The sequence below is a fragment of the Leucoraja erinacea genome, chromosome 39 (assembly GCF_028641065.1).
Source record: "Leucoraja erinacea ecotype New England chromosome 39, Leri_hhj_1, whole genome shotgun sequence".
NCBI classification, from domain to species: Eukaryota; Metazoa; Chordata; class Chondrichthyes; order Rajiformes; family Rajidae; genus Leucoraja; species Leucoraja erinaceus.
This window is the reverse complement of record NC_073415.1, coordinates 4,498,902-4,522,928: the sequence shown is the minus strand read 5'-3', so window position 1 is coordinate 4,522,928 and position 24,027 is coordinate 4,498,902. Positions and strand designations below refer to the sequence as shown.

At 50.1% G+C, this 24,027-nt stretch overlaps 1 protein-coding gene across 1 annotated transcript; it reads right to left on the bottom strand.

Annotated features, from left to right (window-relative positions):
• Positions 1-658: 658 nt before the first annotated feature.
• On the bottom strand, positions 659-22,193 carry LOC129714415 (E3 ubiquitin-protein ligase Rnf220-like). The gene is made up of 9 exons (XM_055663994.1): positions 20,408-22,193; positions 7,937-8,063; positions 6,763-6,811; positions 6,046-6,129; positions 5,180-5,222; positions 4,126-4,172; positions 3,299-3,410; positions 1,411-1,507; positions 659-752 (listed from the first exon to the last, which is right to left on the bottom strand). Exons 1-9 carry the CDS (start codon positions 20,967-20,969, stop codon positions 659-661), a joined length of 1,215 nt encoding a protein of 404 aa, XP_055519969.1. The 5' UTR covers positions 20,970-22,193.
• Between the last annotated feature and the right edge of the window lie 1,834 nt (positions 22,194-24,027).

The following is a 24,027-nucleotide window of genomic DNA, read 5'->3' as shown; positions in this document are numbered from 1 at the left end:
GACGTAACTCTGCTCCTGTAACTTATTTAGTTTAGGTAGACCCATTTTCCCATTTTCCTTACCTTTGCTCCTGCCTTGTTGGGAGCATTTCCGCTGAGTTACTCCAGCTCTTTTTATCTATCTTCGGTGTAAACCAGCATCTACAGTTCCTCCCTGCACCTGGGCCATCAGTTTATGGGTTAGAGTTCCCACACCATTATTGTTTGTTTGTTTATCTGTGTGTACGTGTGTGCGCTTGTGTGTATATATATATATGTGTGTGATTTAGTTTAGAGATACAGTGCGGAAACAGGCCCTTCAGCCCACAGCGGGCCTGTTTAATTAACACTATCCTACACCCACTAGGGACAATTTTTAGGGACATTTACCAAGCCAATTAACCTACATACCTGCACGTCTTTGGAGTGTGGGAGGAGACTTGAAGATCTCGGAGAAAACCCACGCAGGTCTATATATGTGTGTATTTGTGATTATATAGACACACACTGAACGTTTTTATTTCCAGTTTATGATATTGTTTACAGTGTACTATGTCTACATCTCCTGTTGTGCTGCTGTGAGTGAGAATATCTTGCTCTATCTGGGACACATGACAATAAATAAAATACTCTGGACTCTATCGACTCATCACCAACTCAGTGGCTGGGTCTTCAGGCAGCTACAGAGGGACTTGCCTTAGTGTTGGGCTGTCCTTATCCTGGGCCTCCATCAGTGTGTGTGCTTGGCCTTCCACACGCCCCGCTGCTGGGCATCTGCACAGTTGTTCAGGTCAAGGACACAGCTGGAGCACAGCTGGAGCACACCTGGAGCACAGCTGGAGCACAGCTGGAGCACACCTGGAGCACACCTGGAGCACAGCTGGAGCACAGCTGGAGCACACCTCCCTTAGAAGGTCACGGGAGAAAGGGCAGTGGGCTGAAGTGTTTGCCCAGCCCCTCTTCATGTGTACCCTCCCCTCCCCCCACACCCCCCCCCCCCTCCCTCCACTTCCACTCCCCCTCCCCTCCCTTCCCCACCCTCCCCTCTCCCCCACCATCCCCCCTCCCCTCTTCCCCACCCCTTCCCTCCCCTACCCCCTCCCCTCTCCACTCCCCCTCCCCTCCTCCCGACCCCTTTCCTTTCCCCCCCCCCCCCCTCCCTCCCCTCCACACACCCTCCCTATCTCCACCCTCTCTACTCCCCCTCCCCTCTCCCCACACCATTCTCACCTCTCTCCATAACCTCCCCACTCCCCACACCCTCCCTTCCCCCTCTCTCTACACACCCTCACCTCATCCTCCCCCCAAACCCCGTACAGACAGCACCCGTGGTCAGGATTGAACCGAGGTCCCTGGCGCTGTGAGGCAGCAACTCTACCGCTGCGCCACTGTGCTGCCCTGGGGGGGGGGAGGAAAATGGAACAAAGGATACTTCAGTTTGGACGAGAGTGGCGGCTCATCGCCATCGGTGTCCACATCACCCTCACTGTCTCGGCTCGTCAGGCCTGGCGCCAGATGGGAACTGGACCCTGTGACAAAGAACGAAGGCAGGAGTTGGTCACAGCAACACTGGCACTTCCTCGTCCTGATTCAACACCCCGACACAAAGTGGCGATCGGTCGGTCAGTGTTGCCTTATGGCTGTGAGTGGCCCTCCAGTGGGGGTCTCTCTACGCAGGGACCCTCCCCCTCTACATCGGGGAGCTGGGGTGGAGGGTATTGCACTGAGGTGTTCCCTGCAACCTGTTTCTCTCGCGGTTCCCAGACGGGCCAGCTGCCTGCCACTGTAGCGGGCTGGACGAGTCTATGTACCACGTGTATATGGAGTGCGTGAGGCTGCAGCCCATTCCAATAACTAAAGGGGCTGCTCCTTGCCTTCTGGCTGCCCTTCACACCCACCATCCTCATCTTTGGACACCCTGTTTGTAGGGGAGAGGGTAGGGATGAAGATGTCCTGGTTGGGTTGCTGCTCCTGGGCCTGGCCAAGCTGGCCATCCGCGAGTCACAGCGCCAGGCAGTGGAGGGCTCTGCCCCGAGCCGGCTGCCCACCCCTTTTCCGGGATTACCTCCACCTCCACCCCCTGTCCACGGGCAACCTGGGGGATTCCCGGGACCGCTGGGGACCGCATCCTTGACTAGGATTGTAACATTAACAGTGTAAATTTAGGAATATTTGTTTAGATAATTGGGAGTATTGTGTGGAGTTTTGGTCCCCTAATTTGAGGAAGGACATTCTTGCTATTGAGGGAGTGCAGAGTAGGTTGACAAGGTTAATTCCCGGGATGGCGGGACTGTCATATGCTGAGAGAATGGAGCGGCTGGGCTTGTATACTCCGGAGTTTAGAATGATGAGAGGTGATCTTATTGAGACATATATGATTATTAAGGGTTTGGACACGCTAGAGGCAGGAAATATGTTCCCGATGTTGGGGGAGTGCAGAACCAGGGGCCACAGTTTAAGAATAAGGGGTAAGCCATTTAGAACGGAGACGAGGAAACATTTCTTCACCCAGAGAGTGGTGAGTCTGTGGAATTCTCTGCCTCAGAGGGCGGTGGAGGCCGGTTCTCTAGATGCTTTCAAGAGAGAGCTAGATAGGGCTCTTAAAGATAGCGGAGTCAGGGGATATGGGGAGAAGGCAGGAACGGGGTACTGATTGTGGATGATCAGCCATGATCACATTGAATGGCGGTGCTGGCTCGAAGGGCCGAATGGCCTACTCCTGCACCTATTGTCTATTGTCTATTATATTATGATGGGGGTGCGTTTGTTTTGTATTGTATATATTATTGTAATAATTTATTAAATTTATTTTTGGTAAAAAAAAGGCAGCAACTCTACCGCTGTGCCCCCGTGCCCCCTGTTTTATCAAAAAATGTATTCAATAATTAAAAATAATATTTACAATATAATAAAACAAAACGGAACCCACCACCACAATACAAGACAAACAAATATACTAACTACACTGCTGTACAACTATGTTACAATCCTAGGCACATAAAAATGCTGGAGAAACTCAGCGGGTGCAGCAGCATCTATGGAGCGAAGGAAATCGGGCTGAAACCCTTCTTCAGACTGATGTAAATATGTTACAATCTTTATTGATACATTTAACCCCCTGCGGTGCTTGTGGACAGCGCGCAGTCCCTCTCTAGGGTCACCCAGGCGTGCGTGTAACACCTGAAGAGGGGCGGGCAGCCGGCTCGGGCTGAGCGCTCTCCCGCCTGGCGTTGTGACACGCGGATGGCCAACTTGGTCAAGCCCAGGACCAACCCGATCCATGCCAGCATGAACCAGCAGAGCCCTCTGCTGCCCCCTACCTCTCAGCCCCACGTTGCTCCTCTCCAAGCTCTGCCAGGAGTTCTCCGCATGCTGGCTCCCGTCTTCCTCCGCATCCGGGAATCTGGGATCCTTGGGAAAGGGGCCGACGACCTGTACAACAGAAGGGAGTGAGTGGCAAAAATCTTCGGACTCGCTCGAAACGAGCGCGACGAGGGCGAACCGCGTACGTCCTCTCCCAACCAGTAACAGTGCGTCCTCTCCCAACCAGTAAGCCTGCCTGCTGACTGTGGACAGCTCAGTTGTGATCATGCATAGTCTTTCCGCTGACTGGATAGCACGCAACAAAAAAGCTTTTCACTGTACCTCGGTACACGTGACGAGAATAAACTCAATTTAACTGCAGCAAACCCCTGGCCACAACTGACCATGAACACAGAGGGGGCTGGTTCCGTTACTGTGGCCGAGTATCCCCTATAACCGAGTGAATGTTACAAAATGTTGAGGTGTTAAAGGTTAAGCTTGCAATTGATCCCATCAGATAAAGCATAATTCAACATGGATTTAAATTAACTTAAATTAAATTAAATTAAATGAATAAATTAAATTAAATGAATAAATTAAATTAAATGAATAAATTAAATTAAATTAAACTGAACAACTAAACTAAATTAAACTGAACTAGACTAACTAAACAACTAACACAAAATTATTAAACTAAACTAAACTAAATGGTTCTGCATTTATATGCCCCCCCCCCTTTCTTCAAGAGGCCCCGGGGTTCAAGTTGGGCCTTTATGTTTCCCGGCCGGGTCTACAAGGAGTTATTTGGCCACCGTTCCCTCTCGAGCCGGTCAGGCACACGTACCTGCTCCTCGTCTGAAGGTCTGGGCCGCTTGCATCTCTTTGCTCGGGCTGTGGGATGGACAGAACACAACATGAGATGGTGGCTGTGAGACGAGGCAGCATAGGGGGTTAGGACATGGTCCCGACCCTTGAACTCTTCCCACCCCTCTCCCCAATGTCCCTCTGCTACTGTATTTATATATCGACGATGGAGATTTTGGTGTATGGGTGCTTACATGTCCAATGGGTGAGTATCTCGTTATAACGGGCCATAGTGTTGTCTGTTATTGCTGATTGTCCGCTATAACAGAGTGAGATATTATTATTGTGTAAGTGGGGTCCAGGGAAGAGTGTACACATCACGGCCCTGTCTCCACCAATCCTTCCACCACCATGCACATGAAACACAAGACAGCCACCATTGTATGCTCTGGCTGGACAACATCTAATCTTGTGTGTGGACTCGATAAGAAGTAGATTGTGTAAGTAGTTTAAACAAACAACTACAGTTGCTGTTTAATACACAAAGTGCTGGGATCACTCAGCGGGTCAGGCAGCATCTCTGGAAACATGGATCAAGACCCTTCTTCAGACTCTCAGTCTGGGACTGGGCCCAGAGAGTGTTATCAGGGTGTGTTAATAATAATAATAATAATAATAATCTTATTTATATAGCACATTTTCAGTCAACTTGCATTGACCGCAAAGTGCTTCACATAATTACATTACATTTTACACACAGGCAAAGGTGGGTGAAGTGTCTTGCCCCAAGGACACAACGACAGTATGCACTCCAAGCGGGATTCGAACCGGCTACCTTCCGGTCGCCAGCCGAACACTTAGCCCATTGTCGCCATCTGTTGATGGCCCCAGAGAGGTGAGGATCAGCGGTCGATGGTCACAGCCTGTGGGCAGCCGGAGTGCGGGTGACGGCCGGCGGTGGTGGTAGCGGCAGTCGCTGCCTGGATTCAGATTCTAAATTCTACAGAGATGCTGCCTGACCCGCTGAGTAACTCCAGCATTTCGTCGACATCCTCAGCATTTCTTCTAACTTTGTTGCCGTGTTAAAGACTCACCATTCCGCCGACTCTCTCTGTTAATTCTTACTTGCTGAAAGGTCTGTGGACACATAGACATAGGGATAGTTGTGGTTACTGTTCCTTGGAAGATGCAGGAGTCACTTCTGTACCCGACAAGTGGCACAGCGGAAGAGTTGCCGCATTACAGCGCCAGAGACCCGGGTTTGATTATAACTGCGGGTGCTGTCTGTACAGAGTTTGCAGGTTCGCCTTGTGCCCACTGGGTCTGGTCCCCCTCCCTCTGTATCCCAAAGTCCTAAATGCAGGTAGTTTATTGGGCCTCTGTAAATGTGTGTTGGGGAGCGGTGGAATCACAACAGGGTTGATGAGAACGCAGGGATTGGGATTAATATAAGATGGATGTAAATGGTCGGTTGGTGTGGACTCGATGGGCTGAAGGGCCTCTTATTGTGTCTGTATCTCTCTGTGAGGCTACGGAGGCAGAGAGTAGCCTTGAGAGTGACACGGTAGAGTTGCTGCCTTACCGCGCCAGAGACCCGGGTTGGATCCTGTCTACGGGTGCTGTCTGTACGGAGTTTGCACGTTCTCCCCGGTTTCCTTCGGACATCTTCGGTTTCCTCCCACACTCCAAAGACGTACGTACAGGTTTGCCGGTTAATTGGCTGCGGTGAAATTGTCCCTAGTGTGTGTAGGATAGTGTTAATGTGCGGGGATCGCTGGTCGGTGCGGACTCGGTGGGCCGAAGGGCCTTATCCGCACTGTATCTCTGAACTAAACTAAACCAACCCATTGGCCTAACAGTGGAGGGGATAATGATTTTGCACGTTAAACCTCGGAAAGTGCGCTCTTGAGAGCATGGTAATCATTCGAGTGCATCACTCATCGTAAGGCCCAGTACTCACCTGCTGCCTTTCCAAATGGTGCCCACCATCGATCGACAGAGGTGACCCGCGGGGAGAGTCTACCTCTTCCTTGACCGGCGGTGACTGTGGGTGGAGACAAGATGAGTTAGTACGGCCACATCCCAAAGGTCGGCAACTCTCTCCGACACTCACACTCCATGATGCTTGGCCCTCCCAAGTTGCCCAACTAACTAGTCTAGCCTGAATAAGGGTCTCGACCTGAAACGTCACCCAGACGGAGAGACAGAGATGGAGACGGAGGGAGAGGGGGAGAGGGGGAGAGGGGGAGAGAGAGAGCGGAGGGAGAGAGGGAGAGGGAGAGGGGGAGAGGGGGAGAAAGAGAGGGAGAGAGGGAGAGGGAGAGAGAGAGAGGGAGAGGGAGAGGGCGAGAGGGGGAGAGGGGGAGAGAGAGAGAGGGAGAGGGGGAGAGAGGGGGGAGAGGGAGGGAGAGGGAGAGGGGAGGGAGAGAGGGAGAGGGGAGAGGGAGGATGGAGGGGAGAGGGAGAGGGAGAGGGGGAGGGGGGAGAGGGAGAGGGGGGGGAGGGGGAGAGGGAGAGAGAGGGGAAGAGGGAGAGGGAGAGGGAGCGAGGGAGAGGGAGAGGGGAGAGGGGAGAGGGAGAGGGAGAGGGAGAGGGAGGGAGAGGGAGAGGGAGAGGAGAGGGAGAGGGAGAGGGAGAGGAGAGGGAGAGGGAGAGGAGAGAGAGGAACTATAGTTACCGATGCCGGTTGGTGTGATGTACTCTCGTTCAGTAGCTCCTTCTCGCAGCTGAAAGAAACAAGCCTGGGTTAATCTGGTTTCCGGGAATACATATGAGAATGACATCTCACCTTTCTTCCTCACCCCTTGTCCCGATGAAAGTTCCAACCAGAGGTGAAGGAGGTGTTTGGAAAGCTTGCTTTCATCGGTCAGGGCAATGAGTACAAGAGTCAGGAACTCATGTTGCAGCTTTATAGGACTGGAGGCATTTGGAGTGTTATGTGCAGTTCTGGTCGCCCCATTCCGGGATAGATGTGGGGGCTCTGGAGAAGGGGTTTACCAAGATGATGCCTGGATGAGAGGGCATTTCTATAAGGAGAGGTTGGACACACTTGGATTGTTTTCTCTGCTGCATCGGAGGCCGAGGTGAGATTGGGTGAAAGTGTGTAAAATTCCGTGAGAAATAGACAGGGTCAAGAGTGAGGAAGGCTGTCGGAGAGAGAGGAGGGACAATAGACAATAGGTGCAGGAGTAGGCCATTCAGCCCTTCAAACTAGCACCGCCATTCAATGTGATCATGGCTGATCATCCCCAATCAGTACCCCGTTCCTGCCTTCTCGGAGAGTGAGGAGGGCCGTCGGAGAGAGTGAGGGAGACCATCGGTGAGTGATGGGGACCATCGGAGAGTGAGGGAGACCATCGGAGAGTGATGGGGACCATCGGAGACCATCGGAGACCATCGGAGAGTGATGGGGACCATCAGAGAGTGAGGGGGACCATCGGAGAGTGAGGGAGACCATCGGAGAGTGAGGGGGACCATCGGAGAGTGAGACCATCGGTGATGACCATCGGAGAGTGATGGGGACCATCGGAGACCATCGGAGACCATCGGAGAGTGATGGGGACCATCAGAGAGTGAGGGGGACCATCGGAGAGTGAGGGAGACCATCAGAGAGTGAGGGGGACCATCGGAGAGTGAGGGAGACCATCGGAGAGTGAGGGGGGCCGCCGCCAAGATTGAAGGAGGAACCCAGGAATGGGGGAGTGGGGGAGCCTGCCACGGCATGCATCGGCAGGCAGTACATCGGACACTGTACAAAGCATTTCACTGTACCTCGGTACATGGGACAATAAGGAAGCATTGAATCATTGACTCGGGGCGAGTGTAGCTGGGCTGGAGTCCCTGGTACAGACCTGGGCTGCAGGGCAGAGAGTCTCTCCAGTTCCTGCTGTAGGTGTTGCTGGACATCTCCTCGCTTCAACTCCTCCTGGCACAGAGGGCATCGCAGAAACACACAGAAGTCTTGTGCCAGCTTACTGCCTGCAGAGAGACACACACACACAACCATGAGACTGGCGAACTCTGCCCTCCAGATACACGTCGGGCTGCCAACGTGTAGCTCCTCACTCCCAAATAAGGGACAAAAGGTCAAAATATGGCACAAATTCCCAATGGCAATCCATTGACCGACTCGGCCGTGGCTGGGTGAATGGTGAGTTGGCCCCGGGTGCTGGACTGTACACAAAGCCCAGCCGGCTGTCCAGCTGAGGAGTTTTGGCCCGGCACCCCATCCAACTCATGAACCGATGATCGGCCATGAGAAGGAGGGGTGGTGGTGGTCCAACTTGCCCACGCCCACCAACATATCCCATCTACACCAGTCCCACCTGCCCGTAAGATGCAAGCCAAGCCATATCATCTGTGTAGGAAGGAACTGCAGATGCTGGTTTACACTGAAGATAGACACAAAATGCTGGAGTAGCTCAGCTGGTCAGGCAGCATCTCTAGAGAGAAGGAACAGGTGACGTTTCAGGGCGAGACCCTTCTTTCAGTCTGATGAAGGGCCTCAATCTGAAGCGTCAGCTATTCCTTTTCTCCAAAAATGCTGCTTGACCTGCTGAGTAACTCCAGCATTTTAAGTCTATCGTAGAATCATACTTTAGAGATACAGCGTGGAAACAGGCCCTTCGGCCCACCGAGTCCGCGTCGCCCCGTACACTAACACTAACACTATCCTACACACTAGGGACAATTTCTAATTTCACCAAAGCCAATTAACCTACAAACCTGAAGTAACCTTTAAGAAGGAACTGTAGATGCTGGAGAATCGAAGGTACACAAAAAAGCTGGAGAAACTCAGCGGGTGCAGCAGCATCTATGGAGCGAAGGAAATAGGCAACGTTTCGGGACGAAACGTTGCCTATTTCCTTCGCTCCATAGATGCTGCTGCACCTGCTGAGTTTCTCCAGCTTTTTTGTGAACCTACAAACCTGCACGTGTTTGGAGTGTTGGAGGGAACCAAAGCACCTGGAGAAAACTCACATGGTCACAGGGAGATCGTGCAAACTCCATACAGACAGCATCCGTAGTCAGGATTGAGTGCATGTCACTGGTGCTGTGAGGTAGCAACTCTAACGCTGAGCCATTGTGCTGTCAATACTGGACTAGTCCCATTTGCTTGCATTTAGCCCATAGCCCTCTAAACACGTCCTGTTCATATACCTGTCCGAATATCATTTAAAATCCGGGATTGTGATCGTTTTATAGGGGAGAAGGCAGGAAAATGGGGTTGAGAGGGAAAGATAGATCAGCCAGGATCAAATCTTCCCAGCTGTTATCAGGCAACTGTACCGTCCTACCACAACCAGAGAGCAGTGCTGATCTACCATCTACCTCATTGGTGACCCTCGGACTATCCTTGATCGGACTTTGCTGGCTTTACCTTGCATTAAACATTATTCCCTTATCACATATCTACACACTGTAAACGGCTCGATTGTAATCATGTGTTGTCTTTCCGCTGACTGGTTAGCATGCAACAAAACTTTTCACTGTACCTCGGGTACAGGTGGCAATAAATTAAACAGAACAAGGGGAACGGAATCTGGGCTGCAAATTTTAGGGGCATTTGGGTTTTTTTTCCTTTTTTCTTTTTTTTTTGTTATATATAAGTTTTCTTTTAACCATTTAACTTTATTTACATAGAGACTATATTTACATAATTCCCAATATAACTGGTATAACCTAAATATGAGTCCAGAGTCAAAATACACATTTAATATAGACCTATATTCAATGTGTATTTTGACACTGGACTCATAGAAACATAGAAATTAGGTGCAGGAGTAGGCCATTCGGCCCTTCGAGCCTGCACCGCCATTCAATATGATCATGGCTGATCATCCAACCCAGTCCGTACCTGCCTTCTCTCCATACCCCCTGATCCCCTTAGCCACAAGGGCCAACTAACTCCCTCTTAAATATAGCCAATGAACTGGCCTCAACTACCCTCTGTGGCAGAGAGTTCCAGAGATTCACCACTCTCTGTGTGAAAAAAGTTCTTCTCATCTCGGTTTTAAAGGATTTCCCCCTTATCCTTAAGCTGTGACCCCTTGTCCTGGACTTCCCCAACATCGGGAACAATCTTCCTGCATCTAGCCTGTCCAACCCCTTAAGAATTTTGTAAGTTTCTATAAGATCCCCTCTCAATCTCCTAAATTCTAGAGAGTATAAACCAAGTCTATCCAGTCTTTCTTCATAAGACAGTCCTGACATCCCAGGAATCAGTCTGGTGAACCTTCTCTGCACTCCCTCTATGGCAATAATGTCCTTCCTCAGATTTGGAGACCAAAACTGTACGCAATACTCCAGGTGTGGTCTCACCAAGACCCTGTACAACTGCAGTAGAACCTCCCTGCTCCTATACTCAAATCCTTTTGCAATGAAAGCCTAACATACCATTCGCTTTCTTTACTGCCTGCTGCACCTGCATGCCTACCTTCAATGACTGGTGTACCATGACACCCAGGTCTCCCCCTTTCCCAATCGGCCACCATATTTAGGTTATACCTGTTATTAATGTATTCCTGATCCCTGTGTATCAATATCATTGTTATGTTTATCATTTTTTCAGTTGTTTTGTTTTTGTTTTTGAAAAAAAACGAATAAAAAGATTTTAAAAGAAAGAACGGCGGAGCGGACTTGATGGGCCGATTGGCCTCGTTCTGCTCCACTGTTGTATGATGTTATGACATTCTGTTCACGCGGTTGGTGGCTGGTGAAAGGGTTAATGCCGCTTGTTTAAAGCCGTGGTCGGGCATGGCGGCTGTGAGCGGGTTAATTGACAAAGGGCTGGAAAAAGTATCGGGGGATGTGAGATCGAATCTCATCGCGGCATCTGGGGAATTGAAGCAATTAAAGGCAGGACAACATAAAGCTGGAATCAGGACTGCTAACCACGAAACCAGCAGACTCCTATAAAAACCCATCTGTTTGACCAACGTCTGGCCAGTATAATGGGTCACAGGCCCTAACCCACAGCTATGCCATTTCCTCCTCGACTCAGTTCCAAGGCAACAAGTGTCACAATAAATTAACGCGTTTATTTGTCCTGGTTGCAACCCAGACACTTTAGCACCTAATCACAGCTCAGAAATGAAGGAGTTCTGCACTGCTGCTGCCTTTGAGGTGTGGATTTCACTCCAGTGTAACACTCAAGTAGAATACTTCATCAAAGGCAGATGTTTTCGTTTTGGAGATACAGCGGGGAAACAGGCACTTTGGCCCACCGAGTCCGCGCCAACCAGCGATCGTCCTGCTCACGAGCACCATCCCACACACACTAGTCAAGTCAAGTCAAGTTTATTTGTCACATACACATACGAGATGTGCAGTGAAATGAAAGTGGCAATGCTCGCGGACTTTTGTGCAAAAGACAAACAACAAAACAACCAAACAAATTATAAACACAATCATAACACACATATTCTTTTACATAATAAATAATAGAAGGAAAAACGTTCTGTAGAGTTAGTCCCTGGTGAGAAAGGCGTTTACAGTCCGAATTGCCTCTGGGAAGAAACACCTTCTCAACCTCTCCGTTCTCACTGCATGGCAACGGAGGCGTTTGCCTGACCGTAGCGGCTGGAACAGTCCGTTGCAGGGGTGGAAGAGGTCTCTCACTAGGAGCAATTTATAATTTTACCAAGCCAATTAACCTACAAATCTGTAGGTCTTTGGAGTGCGGGAGGAAACCGGAGCACCCGGAGAAAACCCACATGGTTACGTGGAGAATGTACAAACTCCGTACAGACGGCGCCTGTAGTCAGGATCGAACCCGGGTCTCTGGCGCTGTGAGGCAGCAACTCCACCGCTGCCCAGATGTGGAAGATGCCACATCTCTACCCTTGGAAATCCTTCACTATCCTACAGAACGCGGACCCTCCACACCACTCTAACTAAATAACACCAAGTGGTGGCAGTTGGGCGCAGCGGTAGAGTTGCTGCCTCACAGCGCCAGAGACCCGGGTTCCATCCTGACTTTGGGTGCTGTCTGTACGGAGTTTGTACGTTCCTCCCGGGACCACGTGGGTTTTCTCTGGGTGCTCCGGGTGCGAACTTTTTTTACTCGCGGGCATTTTTTAACATATTGAAAAAAACCGCTGCGACCTAGCTGCAGCCTCAAGTACACGGAGACCACTCTCGAGCATGAAGGAGAGTTACGAAGACCTCCTACAACCTCGTGTCGACCATGCTGCGAATACGAGTCGAGGGCCAAACTCGCCAGAACTCACGGATTAGGTCGCCCAAGTGGGACAGCCCCTTAAAGATGGACACAAAATGCTGGAGTAACTTAGTGGGACAGGTAGGGGGGAACTGCAGATGCTGGTTTAGACCAAAGATAAACACTAAATGCTGATAAACAAAACTTAAAGTCTCCCCTAACCTCTGATTTAGTGCATATTATAGAAACATAGAAACATAGAAATTAGGTGCAGGAGTAGGCCATTCGGCCCTTCGAGCCTGCACCGCCATTCAATATGATCATGGCTGATCATCCAACTCAGTATCCCGTACCTGCCTTCTCTCCATACCCCCTGATCCCCTTAGCCACAAGGGCCACATCTAACTCCCTCTTAAATATAGCCAATGAACTGGCCTCAACTACCCTCTGTGGCAGAGAGTTCCAGAGATTCACCACTCTCTGCATGAAAAAAGTTCTTCTCATCTCGGTTTTAAAGGATTTCCCCTTTATCCTTAAGCTGTGACCCCCTTGTCCTGGACTTCCCTAACATCGGGAACAATCTTCCTGCATCTAGCCTGTCCAAACCCCTTAAGAATTTTGTAAGTTTCTATAAGATCCCCTCTCAATCTTCTAAATTCTAGAGAGTATAAACCAAGTCTATCCAGTCTTTCTTCATAAGACAGTCCTGACATCCCAGGAATCAGTCTGGTTAGAGTCATACTCTGGTAAGCAGAGAGGGCCACTGATCCATTTCCATTGACACTTCCATAGGATGGATGAGCAAACGGCAAGAACAAGAATAATGTTACTGTGTTTCCCTGGTGATGTTGCCAACTATCTGTGCCTTGTTTGATTTTAGCTTGGGAGGTGCAGCTTTGAAAGAAGACTCACAATGGGCTTATTTGACCACAGCTGGGCCGGTTTTTTTGTTACGAGATACACACATCCCACAGATTCTACCATCGCTGCCCCTGCCCACCAACCACAGAGGCGATTTCCGCATCGCAAGTATCTGTTTCGAGGGGTCTGTGTGAAATCACTCAACCCATCTGGTGTCCTGCATGGCGAAACTCCCAGCAGAGGAGAAAGGGATTTGGACCAGCTTCAGGGAGACAGCTGCTCGCATTACAATAACTACCTATTTGAAAAGATTCTCATCAATAGGCCCACCAGAACCTCTTTGCTTTTAAATGGCCTTAATTAGTCACAGATCATTGACTTCTGCTTAGAGACATGTTAAACCCACACAATATATGCCCATCGATTAATCACCCTGTTTGCCACTACCTCCCACTCAGTTTAACTATTTCACTGCCTTCCAAACTCGACGAAACCACAGTAGATCGACACAAAATGCTGGAGTAACTCAGCCTGATGGCCGGGCTGCATCTCTGGGGAGAAGGAATGGGTCACGTTTGCGGGACGAGACCCTTCTTCACATGCCGGAGTAGCTTCGTGTTTAAGAACTGCAGATGCTGGAAAAATCGAAGGTAGACAAAAATGCTGGAGAAACTCAGTGGGTGAGGCAGCGTCTATGGAGCGAAGGTGAACGTTTCGGGTAGAGACTCTTTAGTGCAGCTTAGTGGATCAGGCAGCATCTCTGGGGGAAAGGAATAGGTGACGTTTCGGGTCAAAACCCTTCTTCAGGTTTATTTTCCGACCTGAAACGTCACCTATTCCTTCTCTCCAGAGATGCTGCCTGTCCCGCTGAGTTACTCCAGTATTTTGTCACTATCTTCTAAACTCATTCTTAGTTCATTGCGTTCTTACTCTTCCAATCCTTAAGCTGTTCACCACTGGATTTGATAATGAAACGAATCTCCTCTGCCTGCATGTGATCCATATCCTTCTATTTCCTGCATAGCCACTTGCCTATCTAAAAGCCTCCTAAACGTCACTATTGTATCTGCCTCCACCACCACCCCCGGTACCATAGAAACATAGAAAATAGGTGCAGGAGAGGCCATTCGGCCCTTCGAGCCTGCCCCGCCATTCAATATGATCATGGCTGATCATAGTTTTTTGTTATATATAAGTTTTCTTTTAACCATTTAACTTTATTTACATAGAGACTATATTTACATAGATTCCCAATATAACTAGTATAACCTAAATATGAGCCCAGTGTCAAAATACACATTTAATATTGACCTATATTCAATGTGTATTTTGACACTGGACTCATAGAAACATAGAAATTAGGTGCAGGAGTAGGCCATTCGGCCCTTCGAGCCTGCACCGCCATTCAATATGATCATGGCTGATCATCCAACTCAGTATCCCATCCCTGCCTTCTCTCCATACCCCCTGATCCCTTTAGCCATAAGGGACACATCTAACTCCCTCTTAAATATAGCCAACGAACTGTGGCCTCAACTACCTTCTGTGGCAGAGAATTCCACAGATTCACCACTCTCTGTGTGAAAAATGTTTTCCTCATCTCGGTCCTAAAAGACTTCCCCCTTATCCTCAAACTGTGACCCCTTGTTCTGGACTTACCCAACATCGGGAATAATCTTCCTGCATCTAGCCTGTCCAACCCCTTAAGAATTTTGTAAGTTTCTATAAATTCCAGATACCATGTGTAAAAAAACACATGGGCTTCATCCGGTCTCCTCCCATGTCCTAAAGACGTGCGGACCAGTAGGTTAAATGGCCCTCTGTAAGTTGCAGCCAATGTGTGGGGAGTGGATGAGAAAGTGGAACTAGTATGAACGGGTGATCGATGGTCGGCATGGACCCGGTGGGGCCGAAGGGCCTGTTCCCACACTGTATCTCCAAACTAAACTAAACGTGGGGTTGTCTCAAATGGCCTGAGATAGACTTTGAGTCTATTCTTGCCGTCCCCTATCAGTTGCAAGGGATTAAACACCAATTGAATCCCCTGGTCTCTGAATAAGAAGAATGCTTTATGAGCAAGCAACTCATTAAGTCACGGGTTTGAATGGACAATATCCGTGCATGTGCTGTGTGAGGGGTTCCTTAGCTAGGCTGTGGAGCAAGCACCTTCTCACTAACATAGCAATCACATTTTGAGGCATTTTGTGAGGTGAAGTTTCCTTCCTTACCAAGACTGATCTTAAACCTGTGGATAATGGAGGCTCCAGACAGCTCAGGAAGAAATATATCCAAAGGAACTGCAGATGCTGGTTTAAACAGAAGATAGACACAGAATGCTGGAGTAACTCAGCGGGACAGGCAGCATCTCTGGAGAAAAGGAATGGGTGATGGTTCCATTACTTTTATCGCGATTCATTTTCTTTCATTCATTTGTTGTGCAGCATATCTCTCTCTAATATCGACTGTATCTCCCCCCAACTTACTGAAGAAAGATCTCGAGCCAAAACGTCACCCATTCCTTGTCTGCTGTCTGTCCCGCTGAGTTACTCCAGCTGTTTGTGTCTAGCTGACGAAGGAAACTGTGGCTGTGAAAAGGTGGTTCCCTGTTGCTTTAAGAGGCAACGCAATAAGGCGCGGTGGGAAGCGTTAAAATAATCAGCGCTTGCCTTTTCACATTCACATCTCATCTCCTCCCTGATATCCAGCCCACCCAGCTACACAGGTGGCCATCACAATGCAGTCCCCTCTGCTCCATCTCCTCTCCTCCCCCCTCCCTCCCCTCCTCCATCTTCTCCCCCACCCCCCACCCATCCCCACCCCCCCCCTCCATTTCCAATCACCATCCCCACACGCCATCTTCTCCTTCTCCCCCCCTCCTCTCCCCCTCCTTCTCCCCCCCTCCCTCACCCCCCTCCTCAAACCCCTCCCCTTCACCCCCTCCTTCCCCCCCTCCTCCCCCCCCTCCTCTCCCCCTCCTCTCCCCCTCCTCTCCCCCCTCCCTCCCCCCCCCTCCCTCCCCCCCTCCTTCACCCCCACCCCCCCCCTCCCACCTCCCCCCACCCCCCCTCCTCCTCACCCCCCCCTCCTTCACCCCCTTCCCTCCCCCACCCCCCCCCCCCTCTCTCCTCCCCTCCTCTTCACCCCCCTCCTCTTCACCCCCCTTCACACTCCCTCCCTCCTCATTTCACCCCCCTACCCTCCTCACCCCCCCCCTCCTCCTCACCCCCCTCCCTCCCCCCCCCCTCCTTCTCCCCCTCCTCCTCTCACCCCTCCTCCTTCACCCCCTCCTCCCTCCCCCCCCCCTCACCCCCCATTTCACCCCCCTCCCTTCACTCCCTCCCCCCCCCCCCCCTCCTTCCTTTACCCCCCTAAAAGGATCAATAATATCCCTCCTCTCCACCCCCCTCCAGAAAATAAACGCTCCCTGACCGGGAGTCACCCCCCCCTCCCTCCCCCCTCATTTCACCCCCCCCCAGTCCAAACTTCAGACCCCTCCTTTTCACCCACCCCTCCTCCTCCATTCCCCCACCCCCCCCTCTCCTCCCCCCCCCCTCTGCCCCCTCATCCTTTGTATTTAAATTATAAATAGGATCAATAATATTATAAAAGGACTGGACAAGCCTGATGCAGGAAAATAAAATTCCCAATGATCGGGGAGTCCAGAACCTGGGGCCACACAGTCTAAAAATAAAGGGGAGGCCATTTAAAACTGAGATGAAGTAAACCTTTTTCACCCAGAGAGTTGTGAATGTGTGGAATTCCCTGCCACAGAGGGCAGTGGAGGCCAAATCACTGGATGTATTTAAGAGAGAGTTAGATAGAGCTCTAGGGGCTGAGTGGAATCAAGGGATATGGGGAGAAGGCAGGCACGGGTTACTGATTGTGGATGATCAGCCATGATCACAACCCAATCGTAACCAGCTACAAAGATGGCAGTGCTGGCTGCGAAGGGCAGAATGCCTTACCCACCAGCACCTAACCACCTTTCTGGTTACAAGCAAGCTGCACTATGTATCTATCTCCTTCCCCCCCCCACTCCATCTCCTCATCGGGGTCCCCCGCTCCTTCTCCTCCCCCCCCCCTCCCCCCCCCCCTCTCCTCCCCTCTATCAAGGACCCCTCCCACCTCAATCCCCTCCCCACATGTCCTCCGCCCTCCCGCCCTTCATTTCCATGAGAACAAGGGAAGTGACAAAGGAGAGGACAAAGAGGGTGGAGTGGCCGGAGGTGTCCGTCGAGAGGGGGCAACATGAGAAACTGCACAGCTCCCACTCTGACACAAACTTCCCCAACTTCAAGTAACCCCTGAGTCCCTGCTCTCTCCATCTCTCACCCACCCAAGTGGTACCAGCTACAAAGATGGTGCTGACACCACTTGCCCCCTCTAGTCAGTTTACCACCGTTTGGCCTATATTCCCTCCGAGCCTTGGAGCTGTGCAGCGTGGAAACAGGCCCTTCGGCCCATCTAGTCCATGCTGACCATGCTAGCCATCTTTTGCTAGCCCCATTCACCTGTATCTGGCATGTGTCCTCACTAACCACACAGCTTTTCACTGTACCACGTTACACATGACAATAATAAACACAAACCCTTGAGAACCACATATCCATCTTCCAAACGTCCTGCGTGTAAGAGCACAGTGGTGCAGCAGGCAGAACCGCACCAGAGACCTGAGTTCAATCCTGGTCGGGTGCTGTCTGTGTGGAGTTTGCACGTTCTCCCTGTGACCGCTTGGGCTTCCTCCGGGTGCTGCGTTTCTTCCCACATCCCAAAGACATACATGTTTGTAGGTTAATTGCCCCTAGTGCTAGGGAGTGGATGAGAAAGTGGGATAACACAGAACTAGTGTGTGAACGGGTGATCGATGGTCAGTATGGGTTCTGTGGGCCGAAGGGCCTGTCTCGCTGTTTCTTTTAGTCACGGTGGCGCAGCGGCAGAGTTGCCGCCTCACAGCACTCGGGACCCAGGTTCGATCCTGACCACGGGCGCTGTCTGTACAGAGTTAGCACTGTTCTCCCTGCGACCTGCGTGGGTTTTCCCCGGGTGCTCTGGTTTCCTCCCACACTCCAAAGACGTGCAGGTTTGCAGGTTAGTTGGCTTGGTGAAAATTGTAAATTGTCCCCAGTGTGTGTGTGTGTGTGTGTAGGATAGTGTTAGTGTATGATGATCGCTGGTCGGCACGGACTCGGTGGGCCGAAGGGCCTGTTTCCGTGCCGTGTCTCAAAACTAAAACAAACGAAGCAATCAGCTCCGATCTGGTTGCAGTTCCCATTATAGAAACATAGAAACATAGAAAATAGGTGCAGGAGTAGAGGCCATTCGGCCCTTCGAGCCTGCACCGCCATTCAATATGATCATGGCTGATCATCCAACTCAGTATCCTGTACCTGCCTTCTCTCCATAACCCCGATCCCTTTAGCCACAAGGGCCACAGCTAACTCCCTCTTAAATATAGCCAATGAACTGTGGCCTCAACTACCTTCTGCGGCAGAGAATTCCACAGATTCACCACTCTCTGTGTGAAAAATGTTTTTCTCATCTCGGTCCTAAAAGACTTCCCTCTTATCCTTAAACTGTGACCGTCTAGTTCTGGACTTCCCCAACATTGGGAACTATCTTCCTGAATCTAGCCTGTCCAACCCCTTGGAAGAGAAGAGAGATCAGAAGAAAGCTGAACAAGAGTGATGAAGTGGAAGGTACACAAAATTGCTGGAGAAACTCAGCGGGTGCAGCAGCATCTATGGAGCGAAGGAAATAGGCAACGTTTCAGGCCGAAACCCTTCTTCAGAGTAATAAAGTAATCTGTGCTGTTTCCGCGCTGTATATTTAAACTAAACTAAACTTTGAATTTAAAACTTTTAAAAATGTAACTTTAAAACGTTAAATTATCAACCACAAAGGGCACTTTCCACATGACTTAGGGGCAAGTAAACCTCAAATCCTTTATACACCGACTAGTTGGCAGTGGGACAATTTAGCCCGACCAAACCATGCCGCTAATCCCATTAATATCATGCGTTTCAAATGCAAAGTTGTCTCAAGAGGGGAGAGCGTGGTCGTGGGTGGCATTGAGGTGGGATGATGAGAGGGGACATTAGCCGTTGCGGTTCCCCGAACAGCAAGACATGGACACAATCCTTAGATATAGCGACCCACTGAGCTACAGACAGGAAGGTAGCCAATGGCCCCCTCACAGCCAATTAACAGCATAACAGGCTTACATGCAAACCCGTCCCCCTGACAAATGGGCCTCGTTTCACACTTGCCACACAATCTGTGTCCCATCCCAGAGGACAAAAGAATTTCACTGACGGCGATCCCGCCTGTGTGTCCTGGCTGAGAATCCTCTTTCAGTCACCAGAAGCCTTCCTTAACCCTTTTATGGGAGGATGCCTGAGCTGTTCCGGGCGGCATTGGTAGAGTTGCTGCCTCACAGCGCCAGAGACCCGGGTTCGATCCTGACCACGGGCGCTGTCTGTACGGAGTTTGCACGTTCTCACGTGGGTTTTCTCCGGGTGCTCCGGTTCTCTCCCACACTCCAAAGGCACTCAAGAGAGAGAGCTCTTAAAAATAGCGGAGTCAGGGGATATGGGGAGAAGTGCAGGAACGGGGTACTGATTGGGGATGATCACATTGAATGGCGGTGCTGGCTCGAAGGGCCAAATGGCCTACTGCACCTCTGAAGAAGGGTTTCGGCCCGAAACGTTGCCTATTTCCTTCGCTCCATAGATGCTGCTGCACCCGCTGAGTTTCTCCAGCATTTTTGTCTACCTACTCCTGCACCTATTGTCTATTGTCTATTGCATACAGGTTAATTGATTTTAGTTAAATTGTAAATTGTCGCTAGTGTAAGGAGTGATTGCTGGTAGGTGATGGCTCGATGGGCCGAAGAACCTGTTTCTGCGCTGTGTCTCTAAACCCCAGCTTTTTGTGTGTGTCTAAACCCCAGCTTTTGTGTTCACCAAAACTGCCAGAAGAGGTAGTTGAGACAGATACGATAACAGCATTTAAAAATCACTTGGATCAGGTCCAATGGTGGGGAAGGTTTAGAGTGATATCGGTCCAACGCGGGCAGATGGGACTAGCGTAAAGGGGGGAAATTGGGTCGGCATGGATGAGTTGGGCCGAAGGGTCTCTTTGTGTGACTGCGTGGCTAAGTCACCAAATTGTCCCCCTCTCAAGTAAAGCAATGAACCTCCTTTAAGAAGGGTCTCGACCCGAAACGTCTCTCCGGAGATGCTGCCTGTCCCGCTGAGTTACTCCAGCATGTTGTGTCTACCCATTTTCTCATTTTCCTTACCTTTGCTCCTGCCTTGCTGGGAGCTTTTCCACAGAGTCTCGGAGCTGGCCGTCATTCCCGGCGTTCCCGTCGGGTTGCGTTTCCCAGTTGTCGCTGAGCCAGCGGGCGGTTGTCCCCTGTACTTCTTGAAGTCCCGCTCGGAGGCCAGGTAGCGGAGCTGAGGTGGCTCCGCGCTGGGAAGCTGCTTCAGAGACTTGGAGCCTGCGAGGTAGGCCTGGCGGAAGCACTCCACCTCCTGGAAGGGCGGGTACGGGTGCAGGGGCCTGTAGCCCAGTACGCCGAACTGCGGGTGGAGGTGAAGCAGGTGGGGAGGGTACTCGACGCCTGAGCTGTCCCCCTGGTGAAAGACTGGTGCCAAGGTGTAGGATGAGCCCAAGAAGGGCACCTGCCCTTTCTCCATGGTGACGGGCACCGCAAAGCTCGGCCCTTGCTGGCACAGGCTGGCACTACCGTTAGCACTTTCTGTCGCCGACGCTAACACCATCAACGCTGGAGGGGGCAGAGAATTCAGTAGGCCTGGCGAAGACTCCATCTTTAACCCCTGGGGATAACAAGCCTGCATTAATCATTGTGTGAAAATACTGTTGTAATGTCAGTTCAGGCTGTTAAATAATATTATAAAAAGGTACAATTGTCGGCCTGTACTAAATATAGAAACATAGAAAATAGGTGCAGGTGTAGGCCATTCGGCCCTTCGAGCCTGCACCGCCATTCAATGTGATCATGGCTGATCATCCAACTCAGTATCCCATCCCTGCCTTCTCTCCATACCCCCTGATCCCTTCAGATTCAGATTCAGATTCAATTTTAATTGTCATTGTCAGTGTACAAGGCCACAAGGGCCACATCTAACTCCCTCTTAAATATAGCCAATGAACTGTGGCCTCAACTACATTCTGTGGCAGAGAATTTCACAGTTTCACCACTCTCTGCGTGAAAAAATGACTGGATATGGCCACAAGGCAGTGGATGTTTTAAATCAGAGATTCAGATTCAGATTCAATTTTAATTGTCATTGTCAGTGTACAGTACAGAGACAACAAAATGCATAGATAGTTTACCCTCTCCTAGATGGACTGCCTTCCCAGGCTGACGAGCTCCAATGTTTTTTTCATCTCAGTCCTAAAAGATTTCCCCTTTATCCTTAAACTGTGACCCCTTGTTCTGGGAGCTATGCTGTTGTAATGACAGTCCAGGCTGTTAAATAACATTATAAAAAGTTACAACATGCTGGAGGAAGGCAGCATCACTTGAGAACATGGATAGGTGACGTTTCGGGCCATAAGTTCCTAACTTAATAAGTCATAGGTGCAGAAGTAGGCCATTCGGCCCATTAAGTCTACACCACCATTCTACCCCATTCTCCTGCCTTCTCCCCGTGGTCTTTGACATCCGTACTAATCAAGAACCTCGCAACCTCCACCTTAAAAATACCCAATGTCTTGACTTCCGCAGTCGTCTGAGACAATGAATTCCACAGATTCACCACATCAAACTTGTCCCTGCCCCACCTCGGCCATTCCTTCTTCTCCCCGCTCCCGTTCAGCAGAAGGTACTGAAGGTTGAAAGCACTCACCACCAGACCCAGGAGAAGCTTCTTCTCCTCTGTTATCAGGCTTCCCAACGATCAATAAGCTAGGGTGTTTAAGAAGGGACTGCAGATGCTGGAAAATCGAAGGTAGACAAAAAATGCTGGAGAAACTCAGCGGGTGAGGCAGCATCTATGGAGTGAAGGAAATAGGCGACGTTTCGGGTCGAGACCCTTCTTCAACCTCTCAGCCCACTGGCTCCCTCTCTTCCTTTCTTCTTGCCTCCCCTCCCCACCCACCCTCACATCAGTCTGAAGAAGGGTTTCGACCTGAAACGTTGCCTATTTCCTTCGCTCCATAGATGCTGCCTCATCCGCTGAGTTTCTCCAGCAATAAGCTAGGGTGCTGCCCGATTCACCTCTACCCCATTGTGGACATTGGATTTTGTCTCTGGAACTGATGCACTACAATACTGAGAACTATATTCTGCACTCTGTGTCTTCCCCTTTGCTCTGCCTGTTGTACTGGAGTTTGACTTGCTTGAATTTACAGCTGATCTGTTTGGCTAGCATGCAGAGCAAAGCTTTCCACTGTAGATCAGTACTTATCCCAGCCAGCAGAATAAACCAGAAGGCAGCACGGTGGCGCAGTGGTAGAGTTGCTGCCTCACAGTGCCACAGATCCCGGTTCGATTCTGACTACGGGTGGATGGAGTTTGTACGTTCTCCCTGTGACTGCGTGGGTTTTCTCCAGGAGCTCCGGTTTCCTCCCACACTCCAAAGACGTGCAGGTTTGTAGGTTAGTTGGTTTTGGTAAAATTGTAGAGTGCAGAGACGGTTCACCAGACTGATTCCTGGGATGTCAGGACTGTCTTATGAAGAAAAGACTGGATAGACTTGGTTTATACTCTCTAGAATTTAGAAGATTGAGAGGGGATCTTATAGAAACTTACAAAATTCTTAAGGGGTGGACAGGCTAGATGCAGGAAGATTGTTCCCGATGTTGGGGAAGTCCAGGACAAGGGGTCACAGCTTAAGGATAAAGGGGAAATCCTTTAAAACCGAGATGAGAAGAACTTTTTTCACGCAGAGAGTGGTGAATCTCTGGAACTCTCTGCCACAGAGGGTAGTTGAGGCCAGTTCATTGGCTATATTTAAGAGGGAGTTAGATGTGGCCCTTGTGGCTAAGGGGATCAGGGGGTATGGAGAGAAGGCAGGTATGGGATACTGAGTTGGATGATCAGCCATGATCATATTGAATGGCGGTGCAGGCTCGAAGGGCCGAAGGGCCGAATGGCCTACTCCTGCACCTAATTTCTATGTTTCTATGTTTCTATGTCCCTAGTCAAGTCAAGTCTAATCAAGTCACATTTATTTATAGAGCACATTTAAAAAACAACTCTCGTTGGCCAAAGTGCTTTACATTTGTTATAAGAACAGCACAACAAAACAGACTACATACACATATATACATGTAGCCCTCGCTCAGAGGACGTCAGGAAAGGCTTGGGAGTATAGATAAAAGAGTCGATAGAGGGGGCAGTTCTGATGGGGAAAGGGGATGCTGTTCCTAGTGTGTGTTTGTGTGCAGGGGTCGCTGGTCAGTACGGACTCGGTGGGCCGAAGGGCCTGTTTCCGTGCTGTATCTCTAAACTAAACTAAACTTTTAAACCAGCCCCTGCGTAACAAGGACACAGAATTGTAAAATGGGATCATCAGCAAAACCGTACATTTGGACATTTATAAAGTCAGTACCTTTCACATATTAACTAAACATTTCCACCTAATTCCCACTCATTCTACCTAATTCTACCTCATTTAGTGGAATTCTCTGCCTCAGAGGGCGGTGGAGGCAGGTTCTTTGGATGCTTTCAAGAGAGAGCAAGATAGGGCTCTTAAAGATAGCGGAGTCAGGGGATATGGGGAGAAGGCAGGAACGGGGTACTGATTGGGGATGATCAGCCATGATCACATTCAATTACGGTGCAGGCTCGAAGGGCCGAATGGCCTACTCCTGCACCTATTGTCTATTGTCTATTGTCTATTGCCTCAGTTGCAGCCAAGTTATTGAAAAAAAGAACTGCAGATGCTG

What these genes read in the sequence shown, in the direction of transcription:
- LOC129714415 (XM_055663994.1), bottom strand. Translation starts at nt 20,969, where the DNA reads ATGCAGGCTTGTTATCCCCAGGGGTTAAAGATGGAGTCTTCGCCAGGC. An exon ending in CTCTCTGCCCTGCAGCCCAG is followed by an intron (nt 6,812 to 7,936) that starts GTCTGTACCAGG and finishes TGTTTCTTTCAG; the next exon opens with CTGCGAGAAGGAGCTACTGA. An exon ending in CATCACACCAACCGGCATCG is followed by an intron (nt 6,130 to 6,762) that starts GTAACTATAGTT and finishes CTCCACCCACAG; the next exon opens with TCACCGCCGGTCAAGGAAGA.